The 20,064-nt window shown below is 44.2% G+C and overlaps 1 protein-coding gene across 1 annotated transcript in view; it reads left to right on the forward strand.

Annotated features, from left to right (window-relative positions):
- Positions 1-20,064, forward strand: part of rubcn (rubicon autophagy regulator) — a 72,133-nt gene that overhangs the window by 18,944 nt on the left and 33,125 nt on the right. Inside the window, exons 7-11 of the mRNA XM_079506788.1 lie at positions 3,581-4,090; positions 9,877-9,969; positions 12,981-13,096; positions 15,628-15,829; positions 18,354-18,467. Coding sequence (XP_079362914.1) covers positions 3,581-4,090; positions 9,877-9,969; positions 12,981-13,096; positions 15,628-15,829; positions 18,354-18,467 — 1,035 coding nt within the window. The remainder of the gene's footprint in view (positions 1-3,580; positions 4,091-9,876; positions 9,970-12,980; positions 13,097-15,627; positions 15,830-18,353; positions 18,468-20,064) is intronic.

The following is a 20,064-nucleotide window of genomic DNA, read 5'->3' on the forward strand; positions in this document are numbered from 1 at the left end:
AAATGGACCCATAAGGGTCCATTTGGTTCCAAACTATCATTTAGCTGGGGACCCCCTGGAACTCTCTCGAGGGCCCCTGGGGGTCCCCGGACCCCACTTTGGGAACCACTGTTCTAACCCATTTTGGGCGGGAACCACGTTTGGTGTTTTAACTAAGCATTATGTAATACTTCAGCTATTGAAAAATAGCAGATCTACAAGTTCATAGCGCGCCACTCGGTGGCGCGCTACGAGCTTGTAGGTCTGCTATTTTTTAAAAATCGTAAAAATGCGGCACAAATCTTTGAATAATATATATATTCTTTCAGAGCGAACGTTTTTTTTATTTCGACGTCAGACCACAGTTGATCAGTCTATATAAGACCTTACACCACTCAGTTCACACGGGTGTGATTTTTTTTTACTAACCACTGATTCGGTGGTCACTTTATCACCTTAACCTGGAGCATGAATAGGCCATTATTGTAATACCTAATCAATGTGAATATTGTTCTGAAAAGGAGGACAGAATTATGTCTTTGTTTCATACGTTGTTGGCTTCAGGTTCATTTATGTGTTTGTCCCCGAGGGGCGATTTGGTTTACAGCAAGGCATCACACAGGCAGATAACATGAAACACAAAAACATAGTAAAAAGGCACATAGTACACTTAGAACAATAAAACAGGATGGCAGTTCAAGGTATCAGTGTAACATTGAAATTCATATTTAGAACAGTTGTATAAAGAATTCATACAAGCGAGTCAGGTGACAAGTTACCTCCTCCTCCTCCTCCTATCGGCATTTAGAGCCTGGATAGATACAGGAGAACTTATACCTGTATGGCTACGTCAGAAAAATGTAAACAGTCTGTGGTACAGCAAGACATTAACCCATTCTGGATGGGAACCCCTTTTGGTGTTTTAACTAAGCATTATGTTATACTTTAGCTATTGAAAAATAGCAGATCTAGGTCTGCTATTTTTGAAAAATCGTTAAAAATGCGGCACAAATCTTTGAATATATATTCTTTCAGAAGACTTTTATTTCGACGTTAAAACACCAAAAGGGGTTCCCGCCCAAAATGGGTTAAGGCTAAAAGGATAACACAAAGCCCCGGTGGACTTGTTTCCATTATGGTCCCATGTATTCGATTCATCAACATGGCATACAGAATGAAATCAATAATACATACATGTCATCCACGATCCTTGTGTAAAAGCGGATCCGATATATACTGTAAGTCGAGCTAAGTCTCACTTGGGTGTCAGGACTTTTAGGTTTTGAGTAAAGCAAATATTTGCGATTAACGATTTAATTGTGTTTTTTTTTTTGCGTTGAACATGGGAACGTTACAATTTGTTTGCCTTTTAGGCTTCGTAATCACAAATTGCACAGGGCAGATATGACAAATAACTTAAATATGCAAAGAAATCACTGACACATTTAATATCTTTTTATAATTTTTACTTTCAAAGAAATGTACAAAATGGCGGAAATAAGCTTACAAACTGTTATAAGCTTGTAGATCTGCTATTTCTGCTATTTTCGTAAAAAATGTTTGACGTTTTTCGACATAAAAACAACGATTATCTCAAACAATTGCGATTAAACGATTATGTATTAATTGTGACAGGCCTAACGGTAGAGAAAAAAAAAGATTTCGATGTCGACTGGTTAAAGGACCACTTCACCACTTTTCAACCTATCTTCATATAATAGGACCTCACTAATAATCATGATAAAATGGTACAATTCTTTTCTACTCAGTCTGTGTCTCATAGGAGGGCTGTGGGCATTTCAGAAACCGTCCTCCAATGACATCATCAATAGGGAATTCAAGCTAATAGAAACTGCAGTCTTTCTAGTCCTGAAAAGTTGCAATGCGGAAATGGAAGCCATCGTTCTCACGATAATAAACATCTAAACATTGTTGTAATATCTTGTTTAAAAAAAAAATCTGCCTAACGATGATGTCACTGGTGGACGGGTTTCTGAACTGCCCAAAGCCCTCCTATGAGACACAGACTGAGTAGAAAAGAATCGTGCAAATGTAGCATGATTATTAGTGAGGACCTATTAAACTGTAACCAACAGAGAGGGAGTGATTGTGGATACGAACACAGCATTGTGTGTGTGTGTGTGTGTGTGTGTGTGTGTGTGTGTGTGTGTGTGTGTGTGTGTGTGTGTGTGTGTGTGTGTGTGTGTGTGTGTGTGTGTGTGTGTGTGTGTGTGTGTGTGTGTGTGTGTGTGTGTGTGTGTGTGTGTGTGTGTGTGTGTGTGTGTGTGTGTGTGTGTGTGTGTGTGTGTGTGTGTGTGTGTGTGTGTGTGTGTGTGTCTGAGTGAGCGAGCGAGCGCACAGTAGCCTGATTGTTCACAGACATGGTCCGTTACTGAAGAATGTGTTGCTATAGAGCGTTCAAAATGCCGGCCTCACAGCGGACCGTGTTCAGCACGCCGCCGCACACACACACGCAAATTAGCATCGGGTGTTTTCTTTTTTCACAAATCGAATTTTAACCCATTTTGACCCGAGATCGGATTCTAAAAATGTCTTCTACATCCCGACAGTTTTCTGAAAAAGCTATGTTTCTATGTCAGTCGTTCTTTGATTTTTTCAAAAATAGCAGACCTACAAGCTCGTAGCGCGCCACTCGGTGGCGCGCTATGAGCTTGTAGATCTGCTATTTTTCAATAGCTAAAGCATAACATAATGCTAACGCCAAAAGGGGTTCCCGCCCAAAATGGGTTAACGACGAGAGAGCCCCGCTCTGTCCCAGTTGATGATGGGAAAGAGAGCGAGGGCTGAGTCGTCAGGGCTACCCCTAGCAACCATCTACTGTGTTTGAGCACAAACATTAATTAGTAATTAGCATGAATGCTTCGTTTGGAACTTTGGACAGTGCACAGTGGAGCGGTGGGGCATCTGACCACAGCCGCGTCATAGGTTTAACCCATTTAGACCTGAGGACGATTCTACAAAATGTCTTCTAAATCCTGACAAGTTTTCAGAAAACCCTATGTTTCTAATCTATGTCAGTCGTTCTCTTCTCATTTTCATGTCAAGGACCCCCAACAATATATGTAATTGGCCGCCAACCCTCATCTGAAAATGTGTTGTTCCAGGGACCCCACCAGAAGCAAAGATTTGAGTTAAAAAACGTTCGCTCTGAAAGAATATATATTCAAGGATTTGCACCACATATTCTCGATTTTTCAAAAGTTGGTGCTGCGCTACGAGCTTGTAGATCTGCTTTTTTTTCAACAGCTAAACTATAACCTAATGCTTAAAACACCAAAAAGGGGTTCCCGTCCAGAATGTGTTTAGACAGGGGTTCTCCACCTTTTTGGCCGGGGACCCCCGGAAATGTCTCGCGACCGTTTTGAATTTGTATTGATTCAAAGATGCAAAGCTACACAGCATACTTGTAGCTTGTAGGACAAAAATACCGATTTGCTCGGACACATATGACGTAAATTCCCCATTCGTTTGTCAATGGCATTTAATGTTTGTGTTAGGACAAAACTTTACACTATAGCTGAATATAGGAGGCCTCAAAAACGACCCTCTTTACTAACCCATCATCAACATTGTCTTCCAGATCCTGCCAGCAGCACCCTGGGAGCCCCCTGGGTGTGTGTCTCCCGGCCCGGGGAGAGCGAACGGGGCGTGACCCCTCCTCCCCCTCACCCCGGCCCCTCCTCCTCGCCCGTCCCGCGCGTCTCCCTGACGGAGTGCCCCTCGCCGCCACCCCCTGACCCCGAGGCGGGAGGAGGAGGCGGAGGCGTGGACTCGGGCGACGGCGACTACGATGACGGCCCAGAGTACCTGGCCATCGGCAACCTGGGCCAACGGAACCGGAGCCGCGTTGGCGGAAGTGGCGGCGGCGGCGGCGACTCCCGGAGCTCCACCCCCTGCAGCGAGCAGGGGGTGGAGCCCCAGGGAGGGCGGAGCTCCCTGGCCGTCGGCCCGCCCCCTCCGAGGCGCTCCTCCTACTCCGAGGGCCAGCGGGTGGCGGTGGCGGGGGGCCGCGGAGGCGGAGGACCAGGGGGGACCCCCCGGGGTCACATCCGCTCTCTGTCTGATGGGGTCAGTCAGAAAAGCAGACGCGGTGAGTTGACCAGTGTGGTTGTAAAGTGCTCGAGTACATTTGTTATGAGGTGCATTTGCTTTACTGGAGTTATTCCAATTTTCAGTACTTTTACTTCTGCTCCACTACATCTCGCTACTCGAGCGAGAATTACTAACTAGTCGACTAGTTTACTAGTCAATCCACTAGTCGACCTTGTTGGGACTAGTTGATAAGAAAAAAAAAAGTTTATTTTAATTTTTTCCCCGATTTTGTAGGCCTCAAGATCAGGTAGATTATAGTTAATAGTCACCAATGTACACCGTTTTTAAATGTACAAATATTTATTTCCATTTTTTTTTCACATAATAGGTAGTTAAACAACTAGTCGACTATTAAACTAGGCAACTAGTCGACTAGTAAAAATGACTAGAAGTGAATGCCCTACTGTGTAGTTTGGTTGTCCTCTTATTATAGGGCAACCACACTGAATAGCGAAAATAGCCAATCTGCATGGACACGTTCTGAGAATGTAGATCAGCAATTTGATTTTATTTATTTTTTCAAAATCGTAAGAAAAAGAAAATCCTAAAATGTGAAGGCTAAGGGGTAAGGTGGTGAACACGCTATACTTTGTTGTACGATAAATGGGGAAAAGTAGCTGATCTCCAAGTCACAGTTTGGCTATAGTTGCTGTTGAAAAAGTTTGCTAAAGATAGCTAGCCTCTGTCATGACGGACGTAGAGGTGCTAGGTTGAAAGGTTAAGGTTGGGAAGCGGCTTGTGTTAGTCAGTGGGTGGAAGCCGATAGGACGTGTGCTTAGACTGAAGATGTCAGCATGAATTGCGACATTATTCGTTGTGCAAACTGAAATCTTACTCACGGATTGAAGTTCTCAGTCACCACCACAGCTGATTTCAGTCATTTAGATTCCATAGAAGTCAGCATAAGTGGCTTCTAGATTATCATAGAAGTCAGCATAAGTGGCTTCTAGATTCTATAGAAGTCAGCATAAGTGACTTCTAGATTCCATAGAAGTCAGCATAAGTGGCTTCTAGATTCTATAGAAGTCAGCATAAGTGACTTCTAGATTCTCATAGAAGTCAGCATAAGTGGCTTCTAGATTCCATAGAAGTCAGCATAAGTGGCTTCTAGATTCCATAGAAGTCAGCATAAGTGGCTTCTAGATTCCATAGAAGTCAGCATAAGTGGCTTCTAGATTCTCATAGAAGTCAGCATAAGTGGCTTCTAGATTCCATAGAAGTCAGCATAAGTGGCTTCTAGATTCCATAGAAGTCAGCATAAGTGGCTTCTAGATTCCATAGAAGTCAGCATAAGTGGCTTCTAGATTCCACAGAAGTCAGCATAAGTGGCTTCTAGATTCCATAGAAGTCAGCATAAGTGGCTTCTAGATTCCACAGAAGTCAGCATAAGTGGCTTCTAGATTCCATAGAAGTCAGCATAAGTGGCTTCTAGATTCCATAGAAGTCAGCATAAGTGGCTTCTAGATTCTCATAGAAGTCAGCATAAGTGGCTTCTAGATTCCATAGAAGTCAGCATAAGTGGCTTCTAGATTCTCATAGAAGTCAGCATAAGTGGCTTCTAGATTCTATAGAAGTCAGCATAAGTGGCTTCTAGATTCCATAGAAGTCAGCATAAGTGGCTTCTAGATTCTATAGAAGTCAGCATAAGTGGCTTCTAGATTCTATAGAAGTCAGCATAAGTGGCTTCTAGATTCCATAGAAGTCAGCATAAGTGGCTTCTAGATTCTATAGAAGTCAGCATAAGTGGCTTCTAGATTCCATAGAAGTCAGCATAAGTGGCTTCTAGATTCTATAGAAGTCAGCATAAGTGGCTTCTAGATTCTATAGAAGTCAGCATAAGTGGCTTCTAGATTCCATAGAAGTCAGCATAAGTGGCTTCTAGATTCTATAGAAGTCAGCATAAGTGGCTTCTAGATTCTCATAGAAGTCAGCATAAGTGGCTTCTAGATTCTCATAGAAGTCAGCATAAGTGGCTTCTAGATTCTATAGAAGTCAGCATAAGTGGCTTCTAGATTCTATAGAAGTCAGCATAAGTGGCTTCTAGATTCCATAGAAGTCAGCATAAGTGGCTTCTAGATTCTATAGAAGTCAGCATAAGTGGCTTCTAGATTCTCATAGAAGTCAGCATAAGTGGCTTCTAGATTCCATAGAAGTCAGCATAAGTGGCTTCTAGATTCTCATAGAAGTCAGCATAAGTGGCTTCTAGATTCCATAGAAGTCAGCATAAGTGGCTTCTAGATTCCATAGAAGTCAGCATAAGTGGCTTCTAGATTCTCATAGAAGTCAGCATAAGTGGCTTCTAGATTCCATAGAAGTCAGCATAAGTGGCTTCTAGATTCCATAGAAGTCAGCATAAGTGGCTTCTAGATTCCATAGAAGTCAGCATAAGTGGCTTCTAGATTCTATAGAAGTCAGCATAAGTGGCTTCTAGATTCCATAGAAGTCAGCATAAGTGGCTTCTAGATTCCATAGAAGTCAGCATAAGTGGCTTCTAGATTCTATAGAAGTCAGCATAAGTGGCTTCTAGATTCCATAGAAGTCAGCATAAGTGGCTTCTAGATTCCATAGAAGTCAGCATAAGTGGCTTCTAGATTATCATAGAAGTCAGCATAAGTGGCTTCTAGATTCCATAGAAGTCAGCATAAGTGGCTTCTAGATTCCATAGAAGTCAGCATAAGTGGCTTCTAGATTCCATAGAAGTCAGCATAAGTGGCTTCTAGATTCCATAGAAGTCAGCATAAGTGGCTTCTAGATTCCATAGAAGTCAGCATAAGTGGCTTCTAGACTCCATAGAAGTCAGCATAAGTGGCTTCTAGATTCCATAGAAGTCAGCATAAGTGGCTTCTATGGAAGCATGCTATGCACCGAAAATAGGGGTGGGGGTGGGGGGGGGGGGGGGGGGGGAGGGAGAGAGTTAAGGAGGTCCTTGAAATGAAAAGGTTCGAGAACCAGCGGTATAGTAATAGTATAGCAGACTATTCCCTGAAGAAGGCAACTTGTTGCCGAAACGTTGGAAAAATACAGATTTTGATGGCATCGTGACTACGATCTGTGCGGCCGCTCTCCTTTCTCAGTCAGTATAGCAGACATGACATGAAGTCCACATAACCAGCTCTGGACAGTGCGGAAACGGTTCCAAAATGACCTCTTAATCCCTCCTCCTAATAGTACTACTGCTAACGGACCCTTTTCTTTGGCTTCGAGGTGTTAACCGTCTCTTTCCTCCTCTGAATCTCCCTCTGTCCCCTGTCTTTCCTACTATCTATTTCTCAATCTCTTTATCCGTCTGGCGCAAAAGGAGGCGGGCACCGGAAAATCACCATAATAATCGAAGACCCCATAGCAGGTTGTCCGTGCAGTTCTACTGTAAATCCATTGTCACGCAAAAAAATAATATATATATATGTATCTTTACTTTTGCATTTGATACCACGATACATCACCACCCCCATCTCTCTCTGACGGAGCAACGCTTTTTGGTTCCTCATTCCGTGCCTGTTGTCCATTTCAGTTCCCACTTGCTCTTCCTGTTTTTGTTTGGTTTGGTTGTTTGGTGAAGTCAAGACGAGACGATGTCCAGTGATGTGTGATGTTGTGCTTCGTTTGTTTTCATGCACGCTCTTGTCCTCATATGTTGTTGTTTTTGTTTTTTTTCATATGTGACTAAATTTGACTGAGAGACTGCCATTGGTTTTTTTTGTAATTTTCGTTTTTTCATGTCCTATGAAAGCAGGGAATCATAGCTTCAAATGGACATATTGATTGTTCAGTTTGACCCACCAGTTTTGGAGATATGGCTTATAGAGTAATGTCTTGCAGAAAACAACAAGTTGAGAAAACAGGCTTGAAAGGTTCACTTTTGTGGTCTCTAACATTACACCTAGCTACATGTTTGGGCATTTATTTCATATTTACATGCCGATTTCAGCTCTGACACTTATTTCAGACATGCTCTAGTATGTGAAGAGTCTGCCTGTGCTATTAACTCATTTTGAAAAAAATAAAAAATAAAGTTTTCCTCCTCTGGTGAAAAGCTGTAATGTGCGCGATGGCAGTCTCTCAGTCAAATCTGGTCACATATTGTCGGGCAGAAACCTCTTTTATCTCCATATTTTGTGTGTGTTTTTTTGTAAGTTAGATAGCGCCCTACTTGGTCATACTACAGCGTCACACAAAAGCAATCGAAAGGAGCATATCCGCAAGCTGGAAACACGACACGTTTTGGAGCTTGTCGATCTGCTACTTTTGCTATTTTCTTAACCCATTTAGGCCTGACCTCGAAATTTAAAAAGTTTCTTCTAAGTCCTCCAGTTTTCTGAAATAAATATTTTCACGATTTTTCAAAAATAGCAGACCTACAAGCTCGTAGCGCGCCACTCGGTGGCGCGCTATGAGCTTGTAGATCTGCTATTTTTCAATAGCTAAATTATAACATAATGTTTAAAACACCAAAAGGGGTTCCCGCCAAAAATGGGTTAAATGCAGTGGTTCCCAAAGTGGGGTCCGGGGACCCCCAGGGGTCCTTGAGAGAGTTCTACGGGGGTCCGCAGCTAAATGATAATTAGGAACCAAATGGACCCTTATGGGTCTGTACCTCAGAGAGTGTACAAATGGGACCAAACGGACCCGTTTCTACACTCTCAGAGTTAAATTTACATTGATTTTACAATATAAACTGGGGGTCCCAGGGATAGAAATGCCATTAAATGGGGGGGTCTGTAGCCTAATTCATGTCAAACTGGGGGTCCTTGAAATTAAACGGGTTGAGAATCACTGCTACGGCCGTAGACATCTCCTCTTATGGGGGTCCCTGGCATTATCTCTTCAAATGGGGGGCTAATAATTAGTGTCAATTTGGGGGTCCTTGACATGTAAGGATTTGGGAACCACTGCTTTTAATGCGAGTCCTGAAAAGTAACAGTTTTGCACATAATGAGGTTTCCACCCGACAGACGATTCTATTCACTTCATGGTTTAAACTTCATAGCGATGTATTTTATACCACTGTGTCCCTTTGATTACATTTCATCTACGCCTGTATATGAATAAATGACTGTATATTGTATGTATGTACCATGCATAAACCAGAGTAATCTAATAAGAGAGTGGTGACACGCTTTGATCTCGCCGCAAAGCGGGTGCCTATGGGCGATAGTTCCAAACATTGCTCCTATGGCTGGAACTATTCCATTGAGTTAGAATGAGCACTTCCGCATTCCATTGTTACAATGAGAGTCAACGGGAGTGTCATTACTCTCTTTTTATATTACTCTGGCATAAACATGACATATCTAAGCAAATTGATCTGATGGGTGTTAAATGACTGTAAAAATCTATAAAAATCTGTCATTTTTGCCCAACCAATGATAGGCTATGCCTTGTGGTTTTGGCAATAAAAATGGACGGATGTGAACTATCGGCTGATATTTAAAATAATAGTCACAGAATCAATATCGGCAATGATACAGTAGTTATGTTGTGAACAGGCTAATGTTTAACAGCTGTTACCTGTCTTATTGCCATCGACTGCATACTCTAAAATGATTCATCCAAAGTTTATTTATTGTCTTATTATTGTTTTTTCTTTTTTTTTGGAATGACTGTCCGTAACCAATGCCATCAGTGCAGAAATGCTTCGCTTTTCATCCTCGACGTGCGACACGGCGACGCATGCTCCCTGTCTGTCGAGTTCCAACACTTCCATGTTGATAATAATGTCACCCGAAGGTAGACGTCGTTATCGTTGTCGTGTCACTAATTCAAGACTGGTTGGTTCCGTCTCAGAGTCGACTGGTGATGTCTGCTGCCTGAAGGACTACCCCTTCTCCACCCAGAGCAGTGATGGGAGCACCCCCGGCTCCCTCTACATGGAGTCTAGTGAGTATGATATTTACCCCCGGCTCCCTCTACATGGAGTCTAGTGAGTATGCCATTTACCCCCGGCTCCCTCTACATGGAGTCTAGTGAGTACGCCATTTACCCCCGTCTCCCTCTACATGGAGTCTAGTGAGTACCCCATTTACCCCCGGCTCCCTCTACATGGAGTCTAGTGAGTACGCCATTTACCCCCGGCTCCCTCTACATGGAGTCTAGTGAGTACGCCATTTACCCCCTGGCTCCCTCTACATGGAGTCTAGTGAGTACCCCATTTACCCCCGGCTCCCTCTACATGGAGTCTAGTGAGTACGCCATTTACCCCCGGCTCCCTCTACATGGAGTCTAGTGAGTACCCCATTTACCCCCGGCTCCCTCTACATGGAGTCTAGTGAGTACCCCATTTACCCCCGGCTCCCTCTACATGGAGTCTAGTGAGTACACCATTTACCCCCTGGCTCCCTCTACATGGAGTCTAGTGAGTACCCCATTTACCCCCGGCTCCCTCTACATGGAGTCTAGTGAGTACCCCATTTACCCCCGGCTCCCTCTACATGGAGTCTAGTGAGTACGCCATTTACCCCCCGGCTCCCTCTACATGGAGTCTAGTGAGTACCCCATTTACCCCCCGGCTCCCTCTACATGGAGTCTAGTGAGTACCCCATTTACCCCCGGCTCCCTCTACATGGAGTCTAGTGAGTACGCCATTTACCCCCTGGCTCCCTCTACATGGAGTCTAGTGAGTATGCTATTTACCCCCGGCTCCCTCTACATGGAGTCTAGTGAGTACGCCATTTACCCCCGGCTCCCTCTACATGGAGTCTAGTGAGTACCCCATTTAACCCCGGCTCCCTCTACATGGAGTCTAGTGAGTACGCCATTTACCCCCTGGCTCCCTCTACATGGAGTCTAGTGAGTACCCCATTTAACCCCGGCTCCCTCTACATGGAGTCTAGTGAGTACCCCATTTACCCCCGGCTCCCTCTACATGGAGTCTAGTGAGTACGCCATTTACCCCCTGGCTCCCTCTACATGGAGTCTAGTGAGTACGCCATTTACCCCCGGCTCCCTCTACATGGAGTCTAGTGAGTACGCCATTTACCCCCGGCTCCCTCTACATGGAGTCTAGTGAGTACGCCATTTACCCCCGGCTCCCTCTACATGGAGTCTAGTGAGTACGCCATTTACCCCCGGCTCCCTCTACATGGAGTCTAGTGAGTATGATATTTACCCCCGGCTCCCTCTACATGGAGTCTAGTGAGTACGCTATTTACCCCCCGGCTCCCTCTACATGGAGTCTAGTGAGTACGCCATTTACCCCCTGGCTCCCTCTACATGGAGTCTAGTGAGTACGCCATTTACCCCCGGCTCCCTCTACATGGAGTCTAGTGAGTACGCTATTTACCCCCGGCTCCCTCTACATGGAGTCTAGTGAGTACGCCATTTACCCCCTGGCTCCCTCTACATGGAGTCTAGTGAGTACGCCATTTACCCCCTGGCTCCCTCTACATGGAGTCTAGTGAGTACACCATTTACCCCCGTCTCCCTCTACATGGAGTCTAGTGAGTACACCATTTACCCCTGGCTCCCTCTACATGGAGTCTAGTGAGTACACCATTTACCCCTGGCTCCCTCTACATGGAGTCTAGTGAGTACGCCATTTACCCCCGGCTCCCTCTACATGGAGTCTAGTGAGTACGCCATTTACCCCCGGCTCCCTCTACATGGAGTCTAGTGAGTACCCCATTTACCCCCGGCTCCCTCTACATGGAGTCTAGTGAGTACCCCATTTAACCCCGGCTCCCTCTACATGGAGTCTAGTGAGTACGCCATTTACCCCCGGCTCCCTCTACATGGAGTCTAGTGAGTACCCCATTTAACCCCGGCTCCCTCTACATGGAGTCTAGTGAGTACGCCATTTACCCCCTGGCTCCCTCTACATGGAGTCTAGTGAGTACCCCATTTAACCCCGGCTCCCTCTACATGGAGTCTAGTGAGTACCCCATTTACCCCCGGCTCCCTCTACATGGAGTCTAGTGAGTACGCCATTTACCCCCTGGCTCCCTCTACATGGAGTCTAGTGAGTACGCCATTTACCCCCGGCTCCCTCTACATGGAGTCTAGTGAGTACGCCATTTACCCCCGGCTCCCTCTACATGGAGTCTAGTGAGTACGCCATTTACCCCCGGCTCCCTCTACATGGAGTCTAGTGAGTACGCCATTTACCCCCGGCTCCCTGTACATCAGGGGTGGGCAACTTTGACAACAGAGAGGGTCCACTGTATTTCCACAACTCACTCCAGAGGGCCGCATTTGCATACTTATAGCCGAAAAAATTGCCGATCGACAAGCTCAAAACGCGTCGCAGCGTGACGCGTTTTGAGCTTGTCGATCGGCAATTTTTTAGATCAGCTTTTTTTTTGTTTTGCTCTATTTTAATTGAAATCCCGAATAATTTTTTGCCGTTTTCTTTTATTGTAATCCTGAAAAGTAAACCTTTTGTATTTAATTTCAAATGCATTTAGCTATAGTTATGTTAACTTTATGAACTTAAATACAAATACATTGGACATAAAAAAAAAGACAATAACATTTTAATACTATCATTAAGCTACATATATAGACTGAAGAAATTAAAGCGGGCCATTTTTGAGAAAATCAGTATTCTTGTAGGACAAATTGGGGTCGCAATCGAGACACGCACACACACACACACACACCCACACACACACACACACACACACACACACACAGCCTGCGCTGCTCAGTTCACACAGGTGTGATTCTTTTCTTTTTTTTTTGCTTTAGGCTTAACGGTTAAAAATGGCAAATAAAAAATATGGCATTCAGAAACAAATCACTGTCTTAAAATGTTTACGGTCTCACAACTGCGTTGTGTCTCTCTCTCTCTGTCTCTGTCTCTCTCTCTCTCTCTCTCTCTCTCTCTCTCTCTCTCTCTCTCTCTCTCTCTCTCTCTCTCTCTCTCTCTCTCTCTCTCTCTCTCTCTCTCTCAGATGGCTCCCAGTACAGCAGTGTTCCAGATGGAATGTTCAGACAGCCCTCTGAAGGCCAGAGCCTCATCAGCTACCTGTCGGAGCAGGACTTTGGCAGCTGTGCTGACCTGGAGAAGGTCAGTGAGAGTGTGCTTGGTTTTTGAGTGGTGCAACCACTCCAAGGAACAGCAATGTCCGTGTTCAACTAGCAATGTCCGTGTTCAACTAGCAATGTCCGTGTTCAACTAGCAATGTCCGTGTTCAACTAGCAATGTCCGTGTTCAACTAGCAATGTCCGTGTTCAACTAGCAATGTCCGTGTTCAACTATGTTTGTTTGTGTGTGACTATGTGTGTGACCATGTGTGTGACCAGTACCAATGAGCACCAAATGTGGCGCTGTTGTGCCAGAGAGAGAGAGATCGTGTTAGAACCAATAGGAACTGAAATTGGAACGATACAGAGAAGAAATTGGAACGATACAGAGAAGAAATTGGAACGATACAAATTGGAACGATACAGAGAACTAATAGGAACTGAAATTGGAACAATACAGAGACGAAATTGGAACGATACAAATTGGAACGATACAGAGAACCAATAGAGGGGAGTTGCACCACTCAGTTCACACAGGTGTGATTTTTTTATGACTTGGGAAGATTCCCGCTGGGGACGCTGGCGGCGTGTTTAGGTGGGGTTGGCAAAAGGGCCTTTCTGTGTAAATACATAGAGTAATCCTGGTTTCTAAATTTAGGGTGAGAAAAAGGGAAGAAGACTCCTCACACATCTGTAGGCCAGAGCTGTCACAATCGGAGCATTTAACTTTTTTTGATTGAATGCATACTTTATTATCAATTTGCAAAAAAGAATGCTAAAATAATTTACCCAACAATAGTGTTGACAAAAGAAGAGTCAACACTCACTCACTGTATTGTCTATTTCTAGCCTAAAATGTTTTCAAGAACAGAATAATGTTTAGCTGTGACTGACACCGCGTGCGTGTGTTTGTTTACATGGTTGCCGTGTTGGATACGGCACAAAATCAGGCGACGCAGATTGATACTATGAGCCAGATGGTCGTTAGCATTTGATTAGAGAACGCTCTGGTATTGAGTTAGCAGACCGATGAATTAAGTGATTGATCGGAATCAAGCATTCAACCGAGCCGTGTAATAATTGTCTCCACCAGGCCGAAGGCATGGGGAGAGATTATGGCCCTCATTTATCAATTGAGTGTAAATTCTGCCCCAAATTCTAGTGTAGTTTTCGTAGTACACCCACGTCGAGTCGGCATTTATAAAGTGATCGCAAACAGCTGATCCTTCCTAATTTCATACCTATAGTTTTATATAAACATTTTAGGAGTAAATACATATGTTTCGATGCCTGTGACAGCCTCTCAGCTGGTCAAACAATGCTGCTCCGCTGTTCTACGACAGAAAAACAGGTGAGGACAAAGCGCACGACAGCTCCCGAACCAGACGTGAATTTTGTCTTGGCACAAGTTCAAATTCATGCTTTGGCGCAAATGATAAATGCCGAAAGTTGTGGTAATTTCGGCGTACACCCATATTTTGGCGTACGCACGGTTGATAAATGAGGGCCTATGTTTTGCACTCCGTCTGTCCGTCCATGTGTGTGTGTGTGTGTGTGTGTGTCCGTCCGTGTGTCCGTCCGTCCGTCTGTGGACAGCTAATCTCTGGCACCGTTGGCTTGATCGCAGCCATACTCTGCACACGCACTCCCTGAATGCCACAGCTGAACCTCTGCCCCGAGGTTTTCACATTGGCCTCTTATAGCGCCACCAGGAGGCCGCTTTGTGCAAAACAAGTTTTTGGACAGTACACCTACAGATTTTGTCCAAACATCACGCAAATTGGTACAAAACAAAATGCCGCAAATCATGAACACATCGTGTGATTTCCGTGAAATTGTGAACGCACATTCCCACTAGGCCGAGGAAGAAATGCCACTGGACCATTTTCAACTCTGCCTCATGGTGGCGCTATAACTGGCCGATTAGTGTTTTTACCTCTAACTGCATGGATCTGTGTAAAACTTTGTATGCACACTCCCTAGAGGCCAAGGAAAAAACGTTGCCTGGAACCTTTCACATGTGCTCTTTATAGCGCCACCAGGAGGCCGACATATGTAAAACACATTTTCTAATATTACTCCTTCAGATTTTATCCAAATTTCACACAAATCGGTACACATGCTCTCCATAGTCATGTGATCAATACTGGTTTGTTTGAGTTCTCATCATCCATCCTGATTGGCTTACGATTGGCTTCTAAAGTTTTCAGTAGTAGCCCGCTTTATAACTGTTTTGTACAAATCGCCACAACTCCTCAACGCAGCGTCCGATTGCGGTGAAACTGTGCATGCATATTCCCACTAGGCTGAGGAAGAAAGGCCACTTGACAGTTTTCAAATCAGTCATGGTGGCGCTACAACAGGCGAAGTCGCCACACAAACACACACACACACACACACACACACACACACACACACACATGTTTATATTACTCCTAAACATTTTGCCAAACATCACACACACTCCTATATCCTCATGGTGGAGACCTGTGCCCAGAAGGGAACTTTTTCTCGTTGCAACTGTTACCCGACCGGCCCTCCTATAATTCCACCTGTCTCTCGCCGTCTCACCAGGAGAACGCCCACTTCAGCATCTCGGAGTCTCTGATCGCGGCCATCGAGCTGATGAAGTGCAACATGCGGCGCAGGGAGGAAGAGGGCGAGGAGGAGGACGGCGACAGCGACTCCGAGATCCAGCAGCTCAAGCAGAAGATCTGTCTGCGCAGACAGCAGATCCGACACAGCCGCCTGCCGCCCTGCGCGTCCTCGCAGCACAGTAAGCTATAGCGCTATATAGCGTTAGCCACAGTTAACAGAGGTGCACAGGCAACACACCTCACAGTCCTTGTGAGGTGCCCAGCTAGGGCTGTCGCGGTTACAAACTTAACGCGTTTTGGGGCGGGAACCCCTTTTGGTGTTTTAAGCATTATGTTATACTTAACACCTTGCTTGCCCGGACCTATTTAATCCATTACTAAAATGTGCCCATCATTTATAGCGCCCGGACCACTTTTACCGGCGCACCGGAAGTTGTTGTGAATGTCTGTGTAGCAGCTAACAATAGCCACACCACTCTAGAGTCGATCGACAACAACGGGAGGTAAGAATAAATCTATCGCGACTAGCGACTGGACCGCGGAGCGCTGTCTAACACAGGATCTTTTTTCATAATTAGACGGGATGATTTAGATCGCGAGTTATGAACGTTTTAAGATTTTCGTTTTCGTCAGCTAAACAGGCAGGGAACATTTTCGATGACGTGTCACTGTTGTGCAACACCAAGGATTGGGCAACAAGCGCTCCTAGGCTGTGGAGCGATGCGATCGGTTTTGATATCATTAATCTCCGTCCTATTTATCAATCTCCGCCTTGGGCACTTGACCATGAACTTGAACTTGACGGAGATCTCCGCCCTGGGCCTCCATGGTGTTAACTCAAATCTTTGCTTCTGGGTGGTCCGTGGAACAACATATTTTGAGATGGGGGTTGGAGGCCAAATACATATAATTCTGTGGGTCCTCGACATGAAATAGTTTGAGAACCACTGACATAGAAACATAGGTTTTTCAGAAAACTGTCAGGATGTAGAAGACATTTTTAGAATCTGATCTCAGGTCAAAATGGGTTAACTTCCCGCGTCTGCTCATGCTTGCATTCGTCTACCAGTTACTTTGATAACCTAGTATTGTACGATTGTTTTCGAGGGGCGCCGCTCGCCCCTCCTATATTCGGCCATTAGTGTAGATCTTCGTCCTACGCAAACATTAAATACCCATTGATTGATTGAATTGATTGAAAATTGTATTAACAGTTTGCAGAATTACACTACATTTCAAGCACAAACTCAATACAAAGGCTGTTAACTGTGAGTGGACGACCCAATTAAGCATTACACTTGTTTACAACAGGGTCCACCATGTTCAATTCTACAAAAATTGACAATTGACAATGAATGGAGAATTTACGTCATATGTGTCTGAGCAAATAAGACATGTTCCGTCATGATGATGTACGATGATAAGAGCGCCCCTCACCTCACACGGGTGTGATCTCTTCTTTTTTTTTTTTTATATATGAAACAATTGGTTCCGCTATCCACTGGTCAAAGATGAAAGGGTCCGATTTCCCTGGCCCGTGTGTACGACTACAAATAGTCTCCTTGAAGTTTAAAGTACAGTACATGTGCTCTTCATCTGCGCTGAAACGTAGTTAGCAGAGTTAGGTTTCTGATAGTGACTTCATTCATCCATTAATTTGTTTATCCCCCTCTCATATGATGTGCTTTAACCCGTACTGGGCGGGAACCCCCTTTTGGTGTTTTAAAGCATTGTGTTATACTTTAGCTATTGCAAAAAATAGCAGATCTACAAGCTCGTAGCGCGGCACCGAGTGCCGCGCTACGAGCTTGTAGGTCTGCTATTTTTGAAGAATCGTGAAAATGTGGCGCAAATCTTTGAATATATATATGTGTATATGTATATATATATATATATATATATATATATATATATATTCTTTCAGAGCCAACGTTTTAACTTAAATATTTGCTTCTGGGAGGTCACTGGAACAACATATTTTCAGATGGGAGATGGTGGCCAATTACAGATATTTTTGGGGGTTCTTGGCCATGAAACTGACACAGAAACATGGGGTTTTTCAGAAAACTGTGAGGATTTAGAAGACATTTTGTAGAATCGACGTCGGGCCTAAATGCGTTAAAGTGTTCCGGTTCTTCCACACATTCAGCCTGGCTCCAGCCCTCTGAATCGCTAGCCACACACGTTAAAATAAAAGGGCGAGGGCCAGTATTCATATCAGCCAAGATGATGTCTTACGTCGTCCTTTACTGCCCTAAAGCAAACAATAAACTCATTCACCAGGGGGCGCCAAAAGTCCCAGACCGCCACCATATATATATTTTTTCATTTTAGATTTCATTTTTTATTTTTTATTTTTTTACCATGTTATAAAACACGGAAAACATGTCCTTGGCGCTCCAGGACATCATGAAAAAGAAGTTAAATAAGTCCTTGGCGACCATTGAGTTGAGGTCCATAGACTTGGCTGGGGACAGGGAATTTATAATTACTCTCTTAAACAAACATTAAAAGTCCATAGACTTGGCTGGCCTACGACACAATTTCGGAAAGCAATGCATCAGAGCTGCTAGCGCCCCTCAAAAAAAACACACACATTAATTATAACGTTGTAAAATTGCGACTGTGTTGACTTCAACGACCGTTGACTTGAGTCTCATTACTTCTCTCTCTCTCTCCCCCCCCCCCCCCCTCTCTCTCCAGTGTTCCATTCCACAGACAGCGGGGGCTCCAGGAGAAGTTCCCAGGACTCCTGCGAGGAGGGTCTGTCAGACTCGGGCTCTGGAGGAGAGGAGGTGGAGGAGTGTGAACTGAGAGGTACAGAGAGAGAGAGGGAGCACTAAGGTCAAAGGTTAACATGCACCAATAAGGGGGACCACTAAGGTCAAAGGTTAACATGCACTAATAAGTGTGTGTGTGTGTGGGGGGGGGGGGGGGTCTGTCTGTGTTGTAACACTTTGCTCAAAGGTCTGGTCTACGATGCATTAGAATCACAATTTATGTCGATTTCGTCGACTGAGCTTGTAGATATAGGCAAAATAGATTCCAGTCAACTAAATCAACTGTAGATTCAGTCGACTAAAATCGTATGATATTTAGAGTGACTCTAAAACATTTCAGGTGACTAAAATGTAACTAAACTATGAAAATGTGTTCAAAAGACTAAATCAAAATGTTGCTGTCAAAATCGACGCTGATTATAATCCACTTAAAAGGCTTCAAACACTCGTTATTCTAGTTTATGATTCTGCACGACATCTTCTGGCAAAGACACTCCATGAACTGACTGCGATAACGATGCATTATAGCATGGTTTCTCACAGTGGGTGTCCAGGGGTTACTTCTATTTGGAATGTATCAATATCACTTCGGTTTAACCACCAAGACATTCGATACAGAGTAAAACGGACTTGAGTTGCACTTTCCTGTGTGCGTTCTTTTTCAATCTACACTAAATCTCTTCGACAAAAACAGCAAATGTAAAAAGCTCACAACGCGCCGCATTGTGAGCTTGTAGATCTGCTATTTTTGGTGAATGTCGTCCGTCCCCCCTCCCCCCAGAATAGTAGGGATGGAGTTAAGTATAAGGAAAAAGTTATTTTCAATCTGTCCTAATTCTGGAAACGGATATTCTCTAAAGTTTCCCCCGTGAAATACTAGCAGATCAGATAATAGCAGATCTACAAGCTCATAGCTACGAGCTTGTACATCTGCTATTTAAAAAAAAAAGGTGGCGCAAATCTTTGAATATATATATTCTTTCAGAGCCAACATTTTTAACTCCAATCTTTGCTTCTGGGGGGGTTCCCTGGAATAACATATTTTTTCAGATGGGGGTAGGTGGCCAAATTCATATAATTCTGGGGCTCCTTGACATATAAATAGAAATAGTTTGAGAACCACTGACACAGAAACATGGGTTTTTCAGAAAACTGTTTGAGAACCACTGACACAGAAACATGGGTTTTTCAGAAAACTCTTTGAGAACCACTGACACAGAAACGTGGGTTTTTCAGAAAACTCTTTGAGAACCACTGACACAGAAACATGGGTTTTTCAGAAAACTGTCAGGATTTATAAGACATTTGTAGAATCGACCTCGGGTCTAAATTAGTTCACCCATTTTGACCTGAGATCAGATTCTAAAAATGTCTTCTACATCCTGACAGTTTTCTGAAAAACCCATGTTTCTGTGTCAGTGGTTCTTCGATTTTTCAAAAATAGCAGACCTACAAGCCCGTAGCGCGCCACTCGGTGGCGCGCTATGAGCTTGTAGATCTGCTATTTTTCAATAGCTAAAGCATAACATAATGCTAACACCAAAAGGGGTTCCCGCCCCAAATTGGGTTAAGTAAACTCGTTCCACTTCTTTCCTTTATTGCTGTGAACCAGAGTTCATAACCATCCACATGGT

Source organism: Electrona antarctica, assembly GCF_951216825.1.
Source record: "Electrona antarctica genome assembly, chromosome: 7".
Lineage (NCBI taxonomy): Eukaryota > Metazoa > Chordata > Actinopteri > Myctophiformes > Myctophidae > Electrona > Electrona antarctica.